General features: G+C 39.6%; 1 protein-coding gene across 4 annotated transcripts in view; it reads right to left on the bottom strand.

Annotated features, from left to right (window-relative positions):
• CA13 (carbonic anhydrase 13) overlaps positions 1-22,164 on the bottom strand; it is a 71,312-nt gene extending 49,148 nt beyond the window's left edge. For all 4 annotated transcript variants that reach the window (XM_042972886.1, XM_042972885.1, XM_007084315.3 and 1 more), the window contains exons 1-5: positions 22,026-22,164; positions 17,347-17,544; positions 8,776-8,894; positions 1,553-1,648; positions 185-247 (exon numbers count right to left, since the gene is read on the bottom strand). In XM_042972886.1, coding sequence (XP_042828820.1) covers positions 185-247; positions 1,553-1,648; positions 8,776-8,894; positions 17,347-17,544; positions 22,026-22,062 — 513 coding nt within the window. In that variant the 5' untranslated portion in view covers positions 22,063-22,164. The remainder of the gene's footprint in view (positions 1-184; positions 248-1,552; positions 1,649-8,775; positions 8,895-17,346; positions 17,545-22,025) is intronic.
• Positions 22,165-23,365: the final 1,201 nt, after the last annotated feature.

The raw sequence follows: 23,365 nt of genomic DNA, 5'->3' as shown, positions 1-23,365 counted from the left end.
TTAAGACCCCTTCATCATTTTCAAAACACACTTGGCAATAGGTTAATTCTGCTCTATTGGTCAAGTGTGTTCCAAACCTGCTTCAAAGCAGATAACATATCCAATGTCCAAAGTCTAAGTTATTAAAAGAAGGTAAGAGAATTCAGGAGAGAACAAGTCATTAGCAGACAGTATTTTATTTTACCTTTTCTTTAATGGAATCCAAAATGTCAGTAATCTTTTGCAGTTGAGAATTGTGTTCACCAATCTGAAAGCATGAAATTTCAAAAGAAATGGTTACCGTTAACAGAACAGGTCTGATTCACTCCATGCCAGTCACTTTTTTTTAACCCTTTTTTTGAAAAACCTTTGCCAACCCAGAACAAACGGTAATTGTTCTATAATGAATCTGTCTTTTACCTGCTGGCTTTAGCATGCCAGAGAATGTGAATAACAAGATAATGTTACAGGGCTCCTTGGCTGAATTATAAGTTTGATTCTAAAATGAGTAGTAACAGCTACATATTCTTTAGCTTTATGAAGGCTTAATGTACAGGTTAACTTAAGAGAAAACTTGCTTAGGAAACTCTAACATAATACTTGCCCAATTCAACCAGAAGTGACCTTCAGACCCTACATCTAAACAGACTCTTGTGACATCAAAGTATTAAAAGAAAACATCTCCCATTCTCAACCTAAAATGATTTGAGGTCCTGAACCAAAACGATATATTGTCATGAGTAGAAATCATCAGAAAAATAGATGTAACTCTTTTCATTGTTAGGGATGTCCTGAATCGACCTGAAGGTTTTAAATCCTTCAGAATGAAAGTATAATCTCTTGCTTCACTTGGACTCCACTGCCACCAGCAGACTTGGTGGCCAAAGGGAGGGAGCCGCTGCCATTCATGCCTCCCTCCCTTCTGCCCTGGGCTTCCCCCAGTCCCAGCCCCAACGAGTTACATCACACACAGAGTCGGTGGCAAAGCAGAAGTGCACGCCCTGCAAGAATGTGGTGCAGTGGGAGCCCAACCCACCCACGGGTATTATAACGATGATACTTGCCTAATCCCATGTGAATATTAGACAAAGGAAACTACAACAAAATTTTTAAAAAATTGGCCAGTGTGTCTGAGACAACAAACCATTGTGGTAAAACTAGTGTTTCAAGAATCAGGAACTTGAACTTGACTGTCTGTTATCTCTAAAGACTGTGCAATCAGGAAGAGCCTACAATAAAGCCTACAATAAGAGCCTACAATAAAGATCTTCTTCTCAGAATGTTAGTGTTATTCCTGCTACTATTATTGTTGTTGCTGTTGCTGCTGTTTCTACCCACATAAAAATGATCAATGGACAATAAGAGGAAACAGAAGACAAATCTCCTAAGGTAGTTGTGGGCTATTAGATGAATCATAAATTAATACATAAATTTTTAACATTAATTGCAAAAGGAAAACATTAAAGTTAGAATGAGTTTACTATTAAAAGTGGTAGACTATCTTCTCCATGACTGAAACTCTTTATCCAACATGACTGATTAATTATTTAAGATGAAATCAGTGTATTCTCACCTGTAAAAATACTCCCAAAACAGCTAGTCCATCTGGCTCATGAGCTGCCTCAACAAAGCTGGGATATTTGTCTGAATTCCAATGAACAACATGGAGCTGAAAGGGAGGTATGCAACATAATTCAAATGTTTTATTGTAAAACATCCCTAAAAACATAAATGAAAATAGAATATTTATATAGATGCTCTGGTGCTGTGCACTCATGTATATAACGTATTCTTCACAAGAATCTTGGACAGAATCTTATTTGTTTTCATCCAAAAACCAGAGACAAAAACCATGGCCACTTAGTCTGTGGTGCACTACCACTTAGTCTGTGGTGCACTATCAGAAGTTCTACATCACTATTTAGAATGCTCTGGACTATCCTGCCAAGGAACAATCTCCAGCCATTGCTCCTGAGTGACTTAAGGCTCCCCCACAGCCTTGCAAGGGTGGCATTGCAACAGAGCCACCTTAGGTCAGGTCCCAGCTGGTGGCAGAGTCCACTAAATGAGCTTAGGCTCACAGGATGGCGGAGAAGTCCACTGAGGTCTGCAGTGACTGAGTCCTGCTGCTAAGGACAGTGCCAATTGTTCCTGAAACTGCCCAGTCAGCTGTTCATCACTGTACTCTAAGACTTTTTATGGCTTGAAAGTGCAAACTTGGGGCGCCTGGGTGGCTCAGTCGGTTAAGCGTCCGACTTCAGCTCAGGTCACGATCTCGCGGTCCGCGAGTTCAAGCCCCGCGTCGGGCTCTGGGCTGATGGCTCAGAGCCTGGAGCCTGCTTCAGATTCTGTGTCTCCCTCTCTCTCTGCCCCTCCCCCGTTCATGCTGTGTCTCTCTCTGTCTCAAAAATAAATAAACGTTAAAAAAAAATTAAAAAAAAAAGTGCAAACTTTCCTTAACACAACTATTTTAAGCAATATTCACACATTTATTACCATCTATAAATATGTTCAGATCCTTTGCTGACAGCAACTTTTAATGGGGACAAAGAGGCTTTGTCTAGGAACAGGAACTAGGAACCAGAGGTGTCTGAGGATGAAAATGAGAGGCAGGTGGTGCTACTGAGGTGGGGGAAAGGAAAGATGGGGAGAGGGAAGGAGTTGGAAGACTTGGAACTCTAGAAAATAGGTTACACCTACTTCACAACTTGGACCTCATGCAAAATCCAAAGGTGTTCTAAATGTTCTGCCATTGTAAACAGTGCAGTATCCCTATCACACAAACAACTGTGGAAGACTGTAGAATAACAATACGGCAGAAAACCACTCTGGGAAGATCTTCATTCCTGATTAAGGGGAAGAACAATCTAAACTAAGATAGATGCTAAAGGGCAATGTGCCACACTCACATGATTCAGCCAAGATCACGAGTAGACCATGTGGTCTAACAACCCCTATATGAGGGACTGACTTCAGATAAAAATCTCCTTTAAATAAATCCTTTTGGCAACTCAGGAAGGAAACACATATAAAGGGTTTCATGCACAAATAACCTTTCTAGCTAACTCTTACAGAGAGGATTTAGTATGTTCAAAGACATGTTTTTAATCCCATGCTTTAACTATAACTTCACATCTTACAGGCAACTAATATGGGGGATTTCTGAATAAATAAGAATTATCATAAATAGCCACAAAACTATAAAATAGTACACCATCCACAAATAATCAAGGACAACTGTGGGATATCCAGATAGAAAATACAAAAGTGGGTCCCACCCTGTGACCCAGCAATTGCACAAAGGATAAAAAAAATACAGATTCAAAGGGGGTATGTGCACCCCAATGTTTAGAGCAGCATTATTAACAATAGCCAAACTATGGAGAGACCCCAAATATCCATAGACTGATGAATAGATAAAGAAGATGTGGTACACATATACAATGGAATATTACTCAGCCATCAAAAAAGAATGAGATCTTGCCATTTGCAAGGACATGGATGGAGCCAAAATGTATTACACTAAACAGAATAAGTCAAACAGAAAAAGACAAATACCATATGATTTCATTCATATGTGGAGTCTAAGAAACAAAACAGATGAACATATGGAAAGGTGGGGGTCAGGGAATAGAAGAGAGAGAAACAAACCACAAGAGACTCTTAAAGACAGAACAAACTGAGGGTTCATAGAGGGAGGTGGGTGGGGGACGGGCTAGATGGGTGATGGGCATTAAGGAGGACACTTGTGATGAGCACTGGGTATCGTATGTAAGTGATGAATCACTGAATATTACTCCTGAAACCGGTATTGCACTGTATGTTAACTAAATAAAATTTAAATGAAAAAAAAAGTGGAGGGGCACCTGGATGGCTCAGTCAGTTAAGCATCCGACTTCAGCTCAGGTCCTGATCTCACAGTTCATGAGTTTGAGCCTCACATTGGGCTCCCTGCTGTCAGCGCAGAGCCCGCTTTGAATCCTCTGTCTGCCCCGCCCTTGCTGTCTCTCTCTCTCTCTCAAAATAAATAAACATTAAAAAAAAAAAAAAAAGTGGATTCCGGTGGCGCCATGTTCCAAGTTGGTGTGAGATAGTTGGAGGAGGAACAAAACCTGAAAACACTAAATGATGAAACAAAATTCATTTGGCTCACATGAGATAGATGACATTCCACTGGAAGGGAGGGGCTGAAAAGAACACTAAGGTTGTTTAAAATGGCTCTGTGCCAATCCATCAGCTCACTTAGTAAGAGATGACACCAAAGAGATAGAAAGATGTGAAATGACTTCTTTAAGTTCACAACCACAATTGACTAGAAAATGAACATGTAACTAAAGAGAAATGAATCTATATATCCTTCTTCTGGTTAAAAAACAGCAAATGTTTAGGATATTCTGGGAAACTAGAGCAACAAAACTCTTTTTAAACAAGTCTTTCTCCCACACACCTTGCCTAACTGGCAGCAATACCTTCAGAGAAACTGTTATCACTTGTATTAGCATTTGTATTTGAATTAAAACTCAAACAAATAGCAAACTCACATTTCCTGACTAACAACAACAGCCACAGTGATTGAAGTCATAGTCATGACCAAAATGGAAATGAGAAGATTCTTCCCTGTTGGAAAATAATTCCTAAATAATAGTATTATTCAACTTTGGCATTTTTAACTGCATACTACTGATATGTCAATTACGCTTAGCATGCCCAAGATTGCCATTAATGTTAAAATCATAGTTTTACTATCAACTACATATTTAATATGCTTACTATATAATCTGCACAAACTGGAATCAGATGAAGTTCTAAATATGGAGTGGATCAGGGGCGCTTGGGTGGCTCAGTCGGTTGAGCGTCCGACTTCGGCTCAGGTCATGATCTCACAGTCCGTGGGTTCGAGCCCCGCGTCAGGCTCTGTGTTGACAGCTCAGAGTCCAGAGCCTGCTTCAGATTCTGTGTCTCCCTCTCTCTCTGCCCATCCCCCCACTCATGCTCTGTCTCTCTGTGTATCAAAAATAAATAAACATTTAAAAAATTTTAAATATGGAGTGGATTATTAGTCTACTTTGTATAGATGCCTAACCCTTGGGATATGGTTTTTCATGATATAGATCACTTTAATCTCTCTATAACAGTTAGAAAATCATCAGAGTAGACCTCAAGTTAAGTTTTTATATGGTACATTTTAAATGGTTTTCCTTTCCTTTCTTTTCTTCTTTTTATTTTGTAAGAGGGTACAACTCAATGACAGTCACGAAATTAGGTACAAATGTAGCTGGAAAAACTAACGCTTTAGACTCCTATCTACAGCTCAGCACAAAGGGACTCTTTTGAACCTGAAACTAAAAGTAAGTGACTCCCAAATGCCTCCAGCGCCAGCTTGGACCTCTTCCCTAAAGTCCACACTTGCACCCAACAGCCCTCTTGAATGTGAGCCAAGGATATCTATCTAATAGACACCTCAAACTTAACATGTGCAAAACAGAAAGTTAACTTCTCTCTGCAATCTGCTTCTCCCTGGACTTGCCCATCTTAGTAAATGGCAGAACCATCCTGTTTGTTCAAGCCAAAATCTTAGGAGTGTTTCTAGACCCCTCTTTTTTTTCTCCCTTCAATCTTGTCATCCTTTTCATTTCCAAGTCCCACTGACTTCACTTCGCAAACACATCATGGACTCATCTAGCTCTCTTCATCTCCACCACACCCATACCCCAAACCATCATTGCTCATTTGCACTACATCCATAAGCTTCAAATTTGTCTCCCTGTTTCAACCTTAGTCCAACCTCTTCTCCACATAGCAGCTGCTTCTATTTTATAAAATATAAAGTAGAACATGACATTCCCCTGCTCAAGACCTTCCATCATCTTTGTCTCGATACATTAAGGATAAATCCCAAATTTCTTACCATGCCCCACAAAGCCTGACAAGGCATGGTCCTTGCCTGCTTCTCCAGGACATGGCCTATAACTTCTCCCTCGTTAATTCCAATCCCAGAAGCCAAAGGCTTTTGCTTCTTAAACATGCCAACCTTACTCCTGCCTGGGGTCATCTGTCTTTGCTGTGCCCACTTGCTGAGAAGCTCTTTAGATTTTCTCATAGTGACTCTTAGACATTCAGTTTCAATTCACATAAATCACAAAGAAACATTTCCTAACTATTCAGTAACACTACCAGCTCCCATGGTATGTTCCTATCAAAGAACTTATCACGTACCATTTATTAATGTTTATCATCTACCTCTAACATCCCCCCAACTCTGAGGTCTGACCCAGACTTCCTCATTTTCCATCAGCATTCCTGTCTCAAACCAGAAAACATGACCCCCTCCTCCTTTCCCCTTCAAACCAAATTAATCAACAAATCCCACTGAAGGGGGATACTTCCAGTCTATACTTCTAGCCAGCACTCCAGTTAACTATACTATCATCGATTTACCTGGAACTCCCCCCAAAAATCTCACTGATTCCTCTTATCCATCCCTGCTTCAACCCAATTTATTTTCAAATGGTACCTAGAATGTTTTTTTAAATGCAAATATGATCACTTTCCAGTTCAAAGCTAGTCAGTGGCTTCCCACTGCACAGAGAATGAAGTGCACAATCCTTACCATGACTTACCTTACTAAGTGCAGGCCCTCCAGCCCTTCCAACCCTACCTGGGGCAGCTCTCCTCCCTGTTCATGCACCAATCCAACTAGCCACTTTGTTCTTCAAATACGGGATGGACTTCCCACCCCAAGTCCTCATACATGATCCCGTGCAGGACCACTGCTGTCTCTCTCCTTTGCCTGGCTCACTGCTGCTCATCCTTTGTTTGGGGCTGAAGGGCTCTTTGCAGGGAAGTGTTCCCTGTTCTATCCCTACTTCCTTCCAGCATTCCCTTCAGGATGAGCACAAGTCAGCTAGGCAAACATGGGGGACATAGTAGGGTCACAATGAATTCTTAAAGAGTGAATGAATTCATGAACAAATGAGCAAAATAAGAAATAGTCTTAAACATATATTAAAGAAAATATGAAATTCCAGTCAAAGCTTTATCTCCTTCAAGAAGGAAAGTCTACAAAGATGTTTCTTGCTCTGCAAGTCAGGACTCCGAGCTTCTGGAAAATTTCAGGATATGGGTGCCCTTTTCAAGAAACAACTTGCCAGCTCAGATAAGATCTCTCTGAGAGTACGCATTCAAGTTTATGAAACTAGAAAGTAAAACCATAAAGCAATGTGACTAATTTTTCTTAGTTGTTTAGGAATATTACAAAGCAGTAACCCAAGGCCAGCTCAATCGCCACAAAGCCTTTAAGATTTAGAACAATGTGTTAAATTTAGAACACAAAATGTGAGAAAGCAACATGAAAACTGTTCAGCAGATGATATAAACTGAGGCACCACACAGATTCAGAAGTCCCACTTCCTACATTCTTAGCTTCTTTTCTCCACTGATATGGAACACTTTGGATATACATTTTATTTCCCCATCCTGAAAACAGAGCAGGTCCCACACCTTAAGCACTTGGCCTCAGACAAAAGTGTTTTAAGTTGACAAAATGGACACTTTGGTTGATAGACTCAAAGAATAGATGTACCTGTGAATGCAAGAGTAAAACTGGAAAAAAGTTCTGTTGGTTGGATTTCTCTGAACAGCAGAATTATAAAGGAGTATCCATACTCCACAGCTCAGTAACCATGAGAAAATGAAGAACTTTACTGGCCTGGTAACACTGCTCTGTCTCACCTAGATGGCTCACAAGCCAAATTATTTTCACATAAACAGCTTTGGTTGAGTCATACAATAATTCACTTTCACCTCATGAAAAAGTTGGGTGTTAGCAATATTTAACAGTATAAAAACTTGAAGTATATTATGCTTTATCATTGAACAGAGGATTAGAAAAAGTAGAGTGTTATTAACAAATATAATTATAAAGAAGTGACTTCCCAATTTAAAAAAAAATCAATGATGGATGCCTGGGCAGCTCAGTCAGTTAAGTGGCCAACTTCGGCTCAGGTCATGATCTCGTGGTTCGTGAGTTCAAGCCCCGCGTCAGGCTCTGTGCTAACCGCTCAGAGCCTGGAGCCTGCTTCAGATTCTGTGTCTCCCTCTCTTTCTGCCTGTCCCCCACTCACATTCTGTCTCTGTCTCTCAAAAAGTGAATAAACATTAAAAATTTTTTTAAAGAGTCAATGAATGCTTTATTGTGTTATGCTTTACCAATGACCTTAATAATTAACAGATTCCATTCTATACCTGTAATTATAGATGTAATGTAGAGTTTAGGAGAATTTGTGTCTTTGTTTTTTCTTCCCTACAAGAAACTCCGCCATTCACTATTACCTCTACAAAATATGATATTAGTATGTATCTCTGTCTGGACCAAATACGTACACAGTTGGGCCCCAATCAAATGTCTCTTTCTCTGCCTTCTCAGTCGACTTTCGGGAAGCACAATAGATAGTATAGAAAGATTTGTAATTTGGTATCAGACAAACTTGAATTTAAATCCATCTTACCCACCCCCTAATTGGATAAGTTACTTAATCTCTCCAAATCTGCAGTTTACTCATTTCTAGAATGAGCACAATAACCCTAAGCTCTCAGAGTTGGTATAAGACTCAGAAGAGCCACACTGATCGCTCTCATATTGATAAACTCTCATGTTGATTGAATAAAGCAATTTCAGACACCGAGAAACCTGACTGACTCAGGATCAATTTGGAGTCAAGAGAGTTGCCCTCTGCGTTCCTTAAATCCCATCACCTAGGAAAACACTGAATCATGAATCTATGTCTGTTGGCTTACCTCTGCAGCGTATCTCACTCCATCCACCACATGTTCAGAGCCGTGATCATCAGCAGACCCCCAATGCAGGTGAAACTGCCGCAGCCTGTAGTTTCCAGTGAGAGGACCCCCACGCAGAACTAAAATGGCGGTGCATTTTCAATTGTGAGCAAGAAAACAATCTTTACACATGCTGCTACAACCCACATCATCTCCCTGAACACACGCAGGTCCTCCAAGGAAGTGTTTACAAATGTGTCATTCAGTTTGTGGACAGGAACACAACTTTTAGGTATATGAGGAGTGCGTACAAACATTTTAAAAGGTTGGAGAGTCTACAAAACAGATTTTTATGGAATATCTGGGAAATCACAGCAGACAGTGGTTGGAAAGTAGAAGAAATTAGGAGTCCTTAAAGGTAAGGAATTGGTCTGTTTATTGGAGAATGTCAGCCTCTCTGAATAAGGATGTGATTATGTAAAAAGGGCCACCTTGAACTTGGTAGAGCAGTCCAGCATTATGATTAAAGAATAGTGTCCTGCACTGAGAAGACCTGGGCTCATGCTCTTACTGGTGATCTTGCATGAACTCTAACTTCAAAGCACCAGCTTTCATGTCTGTAACCTCAAGAGAGTAATGCTCCTTCCTCCTAATGCTGTTTTGAAACTAGAAGAAAAGTTGAATACAAAGGACTTAACACTGCCTGGCACACAGTGAGCATGCTGGACATGTTAGCTATTATTACTATTTTATTGTGTTAGGATTACTACAAAAACTGGCCAAGTAAGCATATCTTCTGTACTTAAATTCTATCTTCCCAGGGAAACCTGGAATACAGTGCAAAATTAACTCTTTTCTGACAACAGAATCATATCTTAAGTATATAGAAAATCTTCTTAATATAAAACATAGCTCTAACCTGTCTCCTCCTAATTAATCTTTATTGGGCATGTTTATGGGGGGATAAGACAGCATTGGATATTGAATATACCATACACATTACTAATCTCCCATCAACATCCAGTAGAATTAAGTGTTAGATTATGAGGTGCAGTCTTAATAACAGTTTGATTTAAATGACCTTCCTCTTCAGAGATTTCAGATAGGTAGACAGATAGAGATAAAGAGAGAGAGAGAAATCTCAAAATTTGTCAGGAATGATCCATCTTATATATGAATCAAAAGATGTTAATGGGGTTCCTGGCTAGCTCAGTCAGCAGAGCATGTGACTCTTGATCTCAGGGTCATGAGTTTAAGTTCCACATTGGGCATGGAGTCTACTTAAAAAAGAAGCAAGGGGCGCCTGGATGGCTCATTTGGTTGAGCATCTGACTTCGGTTCAGGTCTAATCTCATATTCTGTGAGTTCAAGCCCTGCATTGGGCTCTGTGCTGACAGGTCAGAGCCTGGAGCCTGCTTCAGATCCTGTGTCTCCCTCTCTCTCTGCCCCACCCCTGCTTGCTCTCTGTCGCTCAAAAATGAATAAACGTTAAAAAATTAAAAAAAAAAGAAGCAAAAGATGTTAAGAGGTATCACATGCAGTAAGGATGCCTAAGGCACACGCCTCTTTGAGCTCTTTTGTGGGAGAAAAATGATCCAGATGGCTGCCTCTATTAACCAGTACAATTGAACTCATTTCTTCCTTACTCAGTTTGACTCAGTGAAGTTGAACATCAATGATTAAGAGTTACCGTGGTTGGAATCAGCAAACCTGGGAATGGTCCCAGCTCAGCAACTGAATTATGTGATCTTTCAAGATTCACTTAAGTCTCTGTGGGCTTTAGCTTTCTCATGCATACTTGTGTTCATCTGTCCGTCTGTCTGTCTATTTTTAATTAGGAGATAGGACTGGAAGCTTTTTTGGCTTATACAATTATCAAAATTACCAAGGGAAAAGATTGAGCATATGCAATTCATTTTGTGGGTTTTTTTTTTTTTTTGGAAGATTGAATGGTAGGAACTTCCCTACCATTAGATTTATTTGGTAAATAAATCTAATTTACCAAATTAAATTTACCAAAAAAATTTATTTGGTAGATTTATTTGGATCCAGATTTTTTTTTTAAATAACCAAAGATGGCTATTTCCAAAACCCTCTGAAAAGTTAAAGAGAAGAACCATTTACATCAGACTCTAAGGCTTGCTCTTCTGTTACACCGTTATAAGCAGAGTAATGTTAGGGTTTTGAGTCTCCCACTGGACAGTGTTCATGAGGGCAGAGGCTCTGTCCAACTGGATCACTGCTGTACCCATCATCTAGCATGGAACCTATCACAGAGGAGATGTATGATAAATATTCGATGAATGAATGAATAAAACATTTGATTTGTCTTTAAACAAACATTTTCAAAGATCATTCACAGATAAATTAATTTAAAAGGCAAATTTCCCTAAGTGACTCCATACAGCATGGATACAGTGGCATTCCAAATGAAAAGAAATCAACAATTCTATTGTCCTTTCTTTTCTTGCAGCAGTAGCATAAAACCTGAGCTGAAACATAAAGTCATTCCTTCACAGATAAAAGGCAGATTACAGAGCTTGAGTAATCAATGTGGAATTAACTTTGGGAGAAGATGCAAATAAGCTGGCTCAGGAGAAAGAAAATGATACCAAAAAACACACATTGTTAGGGAAACATCCAAGAATAATGGCTGATCTCTGGAAAGCCTGCTCAGAATCCAGGGTTTAAAGCCAGATTAGCATAGCTCTGCTAGTTAAGCAACAAAGATTGCCTTACACTCTACATATGTGGACTCCACACGTGAGTGTTTCAATTAAAATATCCAAACTGGGGGCTCCTGGGTGGCTCAGTTGGTTACGTGTCCAACTCTTAATTTCGGCTCAGGTCATGATCTCATGGTTCGTGAGTTTGAGCTCCATGTCCAACTCTGAGCCGACATCATGGAGCCTGCTTGGGATTCTCTCTCTCCATCTCTCAATAAATAATGAATAAATGTTAAAAATAAAATAAAATAAAATAAAATAAAATAATAAAATAAAATATCCAAACTGGGACCATGATCAGCAACTGTCTGTGTGTGAAGAAAACATTCTCTTAGAACAGAGCTCTTCTGAAGAAAGCTTCCCACAGGATGGGGAAAAGTAAGTCAAAATATCCAGGTTAATTTATCACTGACTTTGAGATACTCTATAATAAAATAACATAACTATAGTATAAAATGAACAATGGCAACAAAAATTATTTTTAGGGGGAATGAGTTAGTGTTTTCAAGCATCAAATCATTCACCTTCCTCTGTAACCCAGATGAGTAACTAAATATTATTGTCTCCATCTTATATCCGAAAACAGTAATTGTTTCTCCCAAATCATACGTGGTATACATATATAGTCCACTTATCATTTCATTCAGAATTTTTTAAAAATCTATTCCAAATAAAACACTCATATAAGAGGTCCACAGAGAGTAAGCAATCAGAGTTAAGTGCCATTAAAATTTGGGAACTTTTTAATATCTTAATAAAAGAATCCTTGTCATTTGTTATATGCTGCAAAGACCAACAATGTTGTGAAACTAGAATGTATATGTTACTCCATTGAGTTTGGCTTTTTTAAATTGTTGGTAACTTCTTTTCTGAAACCACAGTATAGCCAATGGCCTTAAATGGTAACCAAGGCTTGCAACAAAATCAGAAAGAAAATAATTTAAAAATTAACACACTTGTCTATGCATGCATTTACTGTCTATCCCACCAGGATACAAACTCTTCTAAGGCAGAATCTGTCTTGTTCTCTTGTATCTCTAGTGCTTAAGACAGTGTCTGCACCAATAAATATTAAAAACATAAAACAAGAGACCTCACCTGTAGAAGCACATCTCTGTAAACTTCAGTTTATAAGATGGCTACTGAGTAAGTGACCTGGGAACCACTAGAGAACATGTTCTTATGAATCTAATGAAAGTCATAGACTAATCACTGTGTGGTAAACAGTTCTCTGAAGCAAAGCTAAATGAATAGCACATGTATTTTGCTTGGACCCTAGGAAAAGAGGAACCAAAGGGCACAAATCTGCCAGGATTATACTGTGAGAGAGAGAGAGAGACCAAAGCCATAAATGCTTCCAGTCAGTGGGGCCTGAATTCTTTATGGAGCCAGGAAAGTCTTCGTTAAGTCTGGCCTCTTTTGCTCTGAGCATATGCACACCAGGTCACTCTCTGCTTATTCATTCAACAATTCTGAATACCTTGCTATCGGCTAGCAACTATGTTCAATACTAAGTATGGGATGATGAGTAAGGTCATCCTTATCCTCAAGGGACTTAGGCCTAATGAAGGAAACATCATTATGATAGTTTTGTAATGTATACATTGTCACAAATTACCAATTCAGTTTCCTGGAGATCTTGGTTCTTGGAGGAATCACACAACTAAGGCATCCTGCTCCCATATCTTTTTATGTTTTTTCTCTTTTCTAATGTATAATTTCAGATCTTGTGAATTTGGTTGATTTCAGGCAGTTACCTAGAACCAGATAACTAGAACTAAATAACTAGAGCGTAACTAAGAAACTGACAATTTCTAGAGGTGAAAATTAAAGAATAAGCATTGAGTCCATCATGTCACTGGTTTTCCTACAAGGCCTTTCTCAGTAAGAAACTAGCTTCCTTCCTTTTGACATCTTTAAAAGATTTCAGCACAACATATCTTATACATGGAAAGGATACAGGCCTGTTATTTACTATGTCTTATTATTATCATTTTGTTATTAATAGTTATTAAGTACTTACTACATTCCAAGAATTTTCATTTATTAAAATGTAACAATCACTACAACAGCCTTTAATGATTAAACATTCAGGGGCGCCTGAGTGGCATGGCTCAGTCAGTTAAGTCTCTGACTTCAGCTCAGGTCATGATCTCACGGTTCATGAGTTCGAGCCTGGTCAGGATCTGAGCTAACAGCTTGGAGGCTGGAATCTGCTTCAGATTCTGTGTTTCCCTCTCTCTCTGCCCCTCTCCTGCTCACGTTCTGTCTGTCTGTCTCTCTCTCTCTCTCAAAAATAAAAAAACTTTAATAATAATAATAAGAATTAAACATTCAAGCAATGAATAATCCACTAATGTTTAAACTAGTTAGATGTCAGGGGCACCGGGGTGGCTCAGTTGGTTAAGGGTCAGGCTTTTGGTTTTGGTTCAGGTCATGATCTCACGGTTTTGTGGGTTTGAGCCCCGCATCAGGCTCTGTGCCAGCAGCGTGGTGCCTGCTTGGGATTCTCTCTCTGTCTCCCTCTCTCTCTGTCCCTCTTTGACTCGCGCTGTCTCTGTCTCTCTCAAAATAAATAAATAAACTTAAAAATAATTATAATTTAAATTACTTAGGTGTCAAATGGTAAATATTAATTAATTTCTGGCAGTTTGTAATTTTACTGGGACTTTACATAGGCTAATGAGTGCTATACCATAATGCTGTATCAATTTTCTTTTTTATTTTATTTTATTTTATTTACTTATTTTTTATTGAGAGAGTACAAGCACTGGGAAGGGGCAGAGAGAGAGAATCTCAAGCAGGCTCCATGTTCAGTGCGGAGCCTGACGCGAGGTTCGATACCAGGACTGTGAGATCATGACCTGAGCTGAATCTCTTGATTTCACTTACCTACGGGGCCACCTACTCACCCCGCCATATCAATTTTCTTTTTTTTTTTTTTTTCAACGTTTTTTATTTATTTTTGGGACAGAGAGAGACAGAGCATGAACGGGGGAGGGGCAGAGAGAGAGGGAGACACAGAATCGGAAACAGGCTCCAGGCTCCGAGCCATCAGCCCAGAGCCTGACTCGGGGCTCGAACTCACAGACCGTGAGATCGTGACCTGGCTGAAGTCGGACGCTTAACCGACTGCGCCACCCAGGCGCCCCCATATCAATTTTCTATCCTCCAAGAAACATCACACCAAAAAAATGTTTTTAACTCAAACACACATTTATTGAGTACCTACTGTGTGCAAGGCACTATGCTAGACACAGGAGTCAGACAGAGCTGTTGCCCACAGGGAGCGTTCAGCTGAATGGGAAGAGAACCAGCTAGCAGTTACAATGCAGTGTGGGGAGCTCTGGATGGGACAAGCAGGGATGTTACAGGAGGAGTTGTGGGGCCAGTCAGGTGAGATTCCCAGAGAGGTGAGATCCTGTCTGAGTACACAGACCAGTAGCTAGGGTGAGAATGCCCTTGTCTTTCTCTACCAGATTACTATTTACCCTCTGCTATGGCCAAGAGGAATTCTTCCCCCAAAATATCATCACTTCCTACCCCCTCTTTAAAGGACTATTAAATTCTAAAGGGTGGCTCGCCAGAAGTTAACCACGGGGAATGCAACTGCCCAGCCAAAGAAGTCCTACAAGGACCGTGAGGACAATTTCATGCCTGTGGTTTCTCTCTCTCCTTTTTTTTTTTTTTAAGTTCATTTATTTATTTTGAACAGGGGAGGGCAGAGAGAGAGGAAGAGAGAGAATCCTAAGCAAGCTCCACACTGTCAGTGCTGGGCTGTACGCAGGGCTCAAACCCATGAACTGTGAGATCATGACCTGAGCTGAAATCAAGAGTCAGAGGCTTAACCAATGGAGGCACCCAGGTGCCTCTGCCCTCTTACTGGTGGGATTCAGAGTTAATTTTGGTCAAGAATGGCTTCTTTACAAAATAGAAACTGTTTTATTCAAATTAAAGTGGTTTGCTATAGAAAGTTTGTGTTTCTTATAGTTTACCAAAGAAAAAGAAAAATCAACAACAATTTAACTATAGTGGTTTCTACTTTTTAACTGATTAATACCCAGAGTCACCACAAAACATTCTCTTTTTATTTATCTTGAGAAAAAAGAATGAGAATCATGACCCATATTTATGTAGTTTCTGTCTCAGAGGGGTACAAAGTACTTTACAGACATTTCCAATTAACTCTGGTAATTTCATTGTGATCTAGATAGGAACTAGACCTTCACATATGGGAGAAGGCACACACTACCAATCACAGACAAAGTGTCAAATCTGGAAACATAAGCTGATTCCCCCAGATTAACTCAAAGTAGAAGGAAAACGAGAGGAAGAGAGAAAGAGACAGGCAGAGAGAGGAAGACAGAAGGAAGAGGGAGAAAAAAGGGAGAGGGAGAGAGAGGAAACCTAGATCATCATCAAGCAGATTAGAGTAGGAATTTTCTATGACTAAGGCTGCCTACATTTATAAACTAAAAACTTAAAGTTTTAGGTGATGTAAATTTAATCATTTCTTATTGTAACAGCAGGAGTGGTTAGCCTCAAATTTTTATGTTTAAGACATAAACAGTATCAAACTACAATTATGGGTGGTAAAGCCCTTATACTCAGAAGCCATGGACTATTTATAATGTACCCATTGCATCAACCATATCTATTAATACAGAAGCATTAAACTGAGGGCTTAAAGGAAAGACAATTGAATGTAGTATATAAAAAGTGAGGTCTGGGGGCTCCTGGGTGGCTCAGTTGGTTAAGCGTCCAACTCTTGATTTCAGCTCAGTCATGATCTCATAGTTCGTGGGTTTGAGCCCATGTTTGAGCCCACTGTTAGAACTCTGCACTAACAGTGCAGAGTCTGTATGGGATTCTCTCTCCCTCTCTCTCCCCTCCCCCACTCTCTCTCTTTCTCTCTCAAAATAAATAATTTTTTTTTAAAGTGAGGTCCTTCCTCCCCATGAAAGTTAAAAATAGCATGTTAATCCTTTTCTGTATATTTTTTACAGTGCTCTGATGAAAATGTATCTTTTATGAATTTGACAAATATGAGAAAGAAATTTTATGAGCTTGTAATTTTTGCTAACAATACAGTACCACATAAATACAGGATATTATTATGAACCTATTCTGAGATTAATGAATAAGTGAAAATCTTTTTCCAATTTAGGATTTGCATAATTTAACTATATTTTTGGGGCGCCTGGGTGGCTCAGTCGGTTGGGTGTCTGACTTCGGCTCAGGTCATGATCTCACAGGTCATGGGTTCGAGCCCTACATCGGGCTTTATGATAACAGCTAGGAGCCTGGAGCCTGCTTCTGATTCTGTGTCTCCCTCCCTCCCTGCCCCTCCCCTGCTCATGCTGTCTCTGTCTCTCAAAAATAAATAAATGTAAAAAAATATATATAATTTAACTATATTTTTATTAACAGAGCAAATACAACATCATCCTAATATTAGACTAAAAGTGAAAGTAATTTGTCAGAAGCCTTAAGAATTATTCCAAAATTCAATTCTCTCTAATCTTCTCTCTCATCTTAACTTTAAATTGGATATCATCCATTCTTTGGGCAGTTGATATGCTTGAAGAAGGATTCAATGTCCATTTTAAGGAAATTTTCTTTTTCTACCTCATTTGGTTATCAAATTAACACATAAACTAAAGTTTTATTTGGTTGGTCCATGACTTATTCACAGCGTGAAAGACATTATCCCATGAAACAGTCAAACAAAACTTTTATTACAAGTTCTAGCAAAGTATTAATAAGGAACACACAATACATAGGTATTTTAAATATGAAAGATAAGAAATCACAGTGCAATCACCTCACACACACCCCCAACCAAAAAAAAAAAAAAAGAACCAACCTGATTTGTCTTCTGTGTCATCGAAGTCAACGCTGAAGGAATGGCCACTATTACTGATGATTTTGGCTGAGTTTGCATCATACTTGATACTCAGAGGTCGCAGGGAAGAGTCATATTTCACTTCTTTGGTTTTAATCTCAATTGGAGATTGCTGATCCCCATCAGCAATCGGGAAAAATTTATTCCAATGAATAGGACCTTAAATATATAGGACCAAAAGAAAAGGATTAAGTAAGTTACTTCATTCCCCAAACATTTGTTGAGTACAATGCACTGTGCTTGAGCTGAAGGAATAAAAAGGATGAATAAAATAAGATCTTCATCCTCACGACCTTTGCATCTAATTTTTTTTTTTTTTTTTACAAGGCTGGGTGCTTTTATTATAGGATGAAAACCTCCTGGTTTGCTTAACTCATTTGCAGCATTAAACTAACCCTTGCAACAAAAACCGTTTAAGGGTTAAAAAGTACTTTCCAAAGGTGCCTTTCCACCAAACTAAAAACAATAGCATAATTGATCATTGAAAACAATGAGATTTAGTCTCAGCTCCAAGGAAGATCTGTGGTAGCTCCAGAGGTCTCCAAGTTCTTAAGATGAAAGAACGAATGAAACTGAGAAAGCTGTGTAGCGAAAAAAGGGTGCAGTTCTTAAAAATGCTATCCCTGAGGTGCCCGGGTGGCTCAGTTGATTAAGCATCTGACTCTTGATTTTAGCTCAGGTCATGATTCCACAGTTCATAGGTTCGAGCCCTGCATCGGGCTCCATGTTGGCAGTGTGAAGCCTGCTTGGGATTCTCTCTCTCTGTCTCTCTCTCTGCCCCTCCCCTGCTCTCTCAAAATAAATAAATGAACTTTAAAAAAAAAATGCTATCCCTACTTCTTTCTTCTATCACTCACTGGTATCTTCAGGTGTCACCCAGGCCTCAACTCAGCTACCTCTAATGTCCAACAGGCATACTAAGGAAATATGTAAATTTTTCACATAGTATAATCCAAATAAAATGGCGGCACCATGTCAGGAAATGTAATATTGTTGATTATCTTCAGCGGAGTCAGGTAACAATTTCTTTCTTTCTTTGAACATTTCTGAAGTTCTTTCTGTGGTTATTTTGCCAATGTTATATTTGAATTCCAACACAAGGGAAAATGGTCATCCTGATCCTCTATTCAAAAAAGTCAAAATTGGAACAAGTCCCCAAGTCAGACACACATTTGGTAAATTGATATGAACCAATAAGCAGGCAATTCCCTTGTCTAGACTGTTCATTTCTCTGGGAGACTTGATTCAAGTTCTGCCTCCCCAAATCAACAGCAAGACTGCAGCTTCAGGTAAATCTCTAAGTCATTTACAGGTGTGTGTAGTCACTTTACAGGTTAGAGGTTCTTATTGTCTACTATGCCTGCAATTTATACAGCTACCACCAAGTCAGCAGAGCACAGGGCTACTGACTAAGCTTTTCCCTACTTCACTAACTTGATTTCTCTAATATTCAAGTACTTATTAAAATGACACAGCCTGGGGGTGCCTGGGTGGCTCAACTGGTTGAGCATCCAACTCTCCATTTCTGCTCGGGCCATGATCTCACAGTTTGTGAGATGGAGCTTCATGCTCTGACAAGGTGGAGTCTGCTTGGGATTCTCTCTCTGTCTCTCTCTCTCTGTGGCCCACCCCTTGCATGCACGCTGTCACTCTCTCAAAATAAATAAATAAACATTAAAACAAATGTTACTGAGACAGCATGACAATTAAACATTTGTTACTGACAACAAATATTTTTAAAGATTTAGAATGAAACTTCAAGAAATACAAACATATCGCAATTATGAACAGCTTCAATCTCTAAATCTAACACTCCTTATTACTCTTAAATTTTGCAAAGGAGAAAGCTTAAGCTCTTTCCTTCACATGTGCATCAGTTACAAAAACTCAAACCATGAATATACAACCATTCACATAACTTAAAAGCTCTTCTCTAGGGAATCTGACATTTTGGACTTCAAAACAACTTGAACATCAAAAGTCTTTGCCTACTTATTACAGAGAAGGCATTACATTTCCTGGTTTATTGAGTACTCTCATTTACCTTTCTAGTACTCTTTCTGTGTACAATCTAGTCCTTTCTTTAAGTGAAAAAAAGTTTTCTATTTCACTGCCACCAAGTATGAGTCAACCTAACCAGAATTAGATTTCAAATGTGTAATGCGTGTATCATGAAATGTTGTTGTTGACTTTTTTCCAACTAGGAAAGAGTTTCTGTCTCCTCCTAATTCCTTTACTCTCCTATTTCCAGTCCTTTATAACAAGAATAATTTTGAAAAGCAGAGGCAAACCAAAATAAAACAAAAATAATAACACTTTGGGGTGCCTGGGTGGCTCAGTTGGTTAAGCGTCTGACTTCAGCATCAGGTTATGATCTCACCGTTTGTGAGTTCGAGCCCCGCATCATGCTCTGTGCTGACAGCTCAGAGCCTGAAGCCTGCTTCGGATTCTGTGTCTCCCTCTCTCTGTTCCTCCTCCACTCACGCTCTGTCTCTCTCTCTCTCTCTCAAAAATAAAGATTTTAAAAGTAATAATAATAATGCTTTGCATAAATTACTCAATATTATTTATTAACCGCTATAGTCGGTTCATTTTCCTGCCTCTTAAACAAGCTCCTTTTTAATGAATGTTTCCAAAACATTCAACTTTAAACCCATTTAAACACAGTTCTTAAGTAGAAATAAATGGTGATTCTTCCATTGACTTTAGAACTTTTAAATATCTACAGATATGCAGTTTTCAGTAACTGTTACATTCCCTAAACTAAACCAATAAAACTACCACAGGTTAGTGGAAGAACTTTTAAGTATTTGGTGAAGGTGGAACCCCCTTCCAATGGCTCAACTCTTGGTGTTCCATTTTATTGTTGCTACTACACCTTGTTTAAATTTCCTTTTATCTGCTCATTCACTGCTTTTGCCAGCCTAAACAGAAAACAAGCAACTAAACTTGCCCGGTCAGGATACAACACATCTCCAGTAGCATTTTGCCACAGTTGATTTACTTACAGGCATAGTCCTCAGAAAGCTATTGCATCAAAAACCAGGAAATGGCCCTACAATTCTTAGCAGAAATACAAAATCACTCCTTAGTAATGGCTTTTCAAAGATAGATTTTTTTACATTTCTGAAGATGAGTTTCACCGGGGCCAACATTTTCTAACAAATAAATGTATTAAAGAGTAATCAGTACTCATTGATTGAAAAGATGCTTCTTCTTCCTAACTATTGTGAGGGCACGGTTGACACCCAGTAACTATGAAATGACAAAAATTAAAATTATTCCAGCAGAGAGGGAAATTAAAAGAAATTTTTTGTGGGTTTTTTTCCCAAACATAAATTGGAAATTAGCAAAGTGTGAGATTATAATTACAGTCTCAGTCAAAAAGAAATTCGCCTAAATTATATGTTTTATTATTAAAGGTCTAAATTTCACCTGCTGCCATTTTAAACTGCCAAGTTAATCATAACCTCAAGAAGGCTGCAATTAGAAATGAAGCTGAAAAGCTTTCTTTGTGAAAGTTTCTTTGTGAAAGTAAACTTTCTCTAAAATTTGACTATATGGTACTATTCAATAATATGCACATTAATCCAAGGAAAGTATAATTATTATTATTATTATTATTCACAGATCTAATTTTTTTTATTATTTTTTTAAAACTGTTTCATTTTTTTTTAAAGTTTATTTATTTTTGAGACAGAGAGAGACAGAGCATGAACAGGGGAGGGTCAGAGAGAGAGGGAGACACAGAATCCGAAGCAGGCTCCAGGCTCTAAGTAACAGATCTAATTTTGACACTGATTCACTGTAAGGCTTCTTGGTTCACTGTGCAGTTATTTCAAATAACGGTTATTTTGGTGATTTAGTATATAGAAGAAGACAAGTATACATATTATTACTGCTGCTCCCATCAATAAATCCATGTTTGCCAATATGATAAAATTTGAATAATCCTTTGCTAATCCTCTATCTATGCAAGGATGATTGTGGGAGAGAGAGAAAGAGTGAAGTGGCCCAAAGCATAACTTTATTTTTTTAGAAAGAACCTGAAACCTCCTAAAGCTAACAGTACCAGTCAACCAACTGCAAATTACCGTGGCAATATTTTATAGTAACAGCTATTAAGATATTTGCAGTATTTCATTTGCCAAGAAGGCAACTTCAATCTTCAGGATTGTGATTCAATTATTAAAATTTCTTAAGTATACCTTCAAATGTTTTCCATGATTTGTTTCCTGCGAATAATGAACTCAAAAAACTGAAAGCGAACTTGCCCTCGATTCATTAAAGTATGTCATCAGACTTCTAATCTCCGTGCCTTTAATTGATAAGTAGTTGTTACTAGGGAAAGTCCTCGGCTTTTCAAGTGAAAGTGAATGGACATATACGAAGATTTCGTGGTCTGGGGGAATCTTCACAGGGCTAACACACACCAACTTTCACCCTCACTATCAACACCCTCCAAAAGACGCTTTTCCTGTCTTCACAAGACTGAGCCCTCTCTTTACTTCCTGCATTCGGCTCAGGGGAAAGCTGCTCAATTTAAAGAGGAACCAAAAAGTTTCTCGCAAGTGCGAGATCAGCAGTGTGTGGTCTGTCCCCCACGGCCGCCCCCTGGAGCAAAGCCCTCCCTCGCTCACCGTTGTGTTCGCCGTATCCCCAGCTGAGCCGCGACATGGTCCCTCGAATGGGAGGCAGAGGAAGATGTGGCAGGACAGCGAGAGGAGGGACGGAGCCGGGCGGGCGCGCGAGTTGGCAAAGGCGGCGGCCAGCCTGGACGGGGTCCGCCCCGCGCCGCCTGGCAGCAGGGGTGCGCTACAACCCCGGGGCCAGGTCGCTCTCGGCTTCGTCCGCCAGGGGGCAGTGGCGTGCAGGAAGGCGCCCGCACATGTCTGGGCGACCTCGGCGGCGGAGCTGAGCTAGGTCCTGGGGCGAGAGTGCCTTGCACTAACAGCTTGAACTCCAGAAAAGGAGAGTGGGTTTGATAGAGAGGCGGGGAGGAAGGGAGGAAAGAGGGAAGAACGAGAGAAGAGTTTCCAGAGGAGATTTTCTGCCTCCTGAGAAGTAGTCACCCCCGAAAGTATTGCTTGGAGGTCTATCCTGGGAATAAATGAGTCACCTGGGCCTGAAGCTGCCGGGCTGGGAGGGGCTGCTGGTGGAGACATGAAGTCAAGTCGTTGGTGGTGGTGGTATTAAAGTACAAAATAATAGTGACAATGGTAATAGCTACAAAAATAATTTAGCTGCTATTTACTAAAGGCTTACCATGGGCCAGTGTCTGAACTAAGACTTTTACCCACATTTTGCCACTAGATCCTATAATTGCCCTAGAGTCTTAAGACAAGCTGAGTAACCCTCCCAGGTCACACAGCCAAAAGGGGCCTAGAGTTCTTACTAAAAAAGGACCCCTGACCCCTCCCTTACCCAGCCTGGTTGCACCAGCCCATTCATCCCATCTCCTTCCTGACTCTCACCCTTGCTCACTGTGGCTGGAGGAATTAGGGAACCAATCTAATATTGATTCTTGGTCCCGAAATAATGCTGCCCTTTTGTCCCAGCAGAGACAGGAAGGTGTTCATTCCATCGTTGGTTTGGATGCACAGTAGGCTTGCTGCCCTATGACTGAAAGCTGAACTGTCTGCAGAGCCTTGAATTTCTGTCCTGGAGTAGTAGGTGTTCTGGGCTCAGAGTGAAAAATAAAGAGAACTCTGTGAACTGCCAGGATTATAAGTACTGTTCCGGCTGCAGAAGGGTTTGAATTGGGTCAATTTGAAATTTCAAATTGAACTGTGCAGTGTTATTTATGGTCAAGCCAATGCAAATAGTTTCTTAATGGTCATGAACCTTCCATAAAAGATGTAAGGATGGCTGTTTAACTATCATCTTTCACTTTCTCTTGCAATCCACACAGCAGCTGCCTAATGTGGTAATTGAAAGTCCCAGGAGGTACCTCTTTTGGTAACCACCGTATTGTTTAGGG

The sequence above is a fragment of the Panthera tigris genome, chromosome F2 (genome assembly GCF_018350195.1).
Source record: "Panthera tigris isolate Pti1 chromosome F2, P.tigris_Pti1_mat1.1, whole genome shotgun sequence".
In the NCBI taxonomy this organism is placed as follows: domain Eukaryota; kingdom Metazoa; phylum Chordata; class Mammalia; order Carnivora; family Felidae; genus Panthera; species Panthera tigris.
This window is presented reverse-complemented; position numbering and strand designations above follow the sequence as displayed.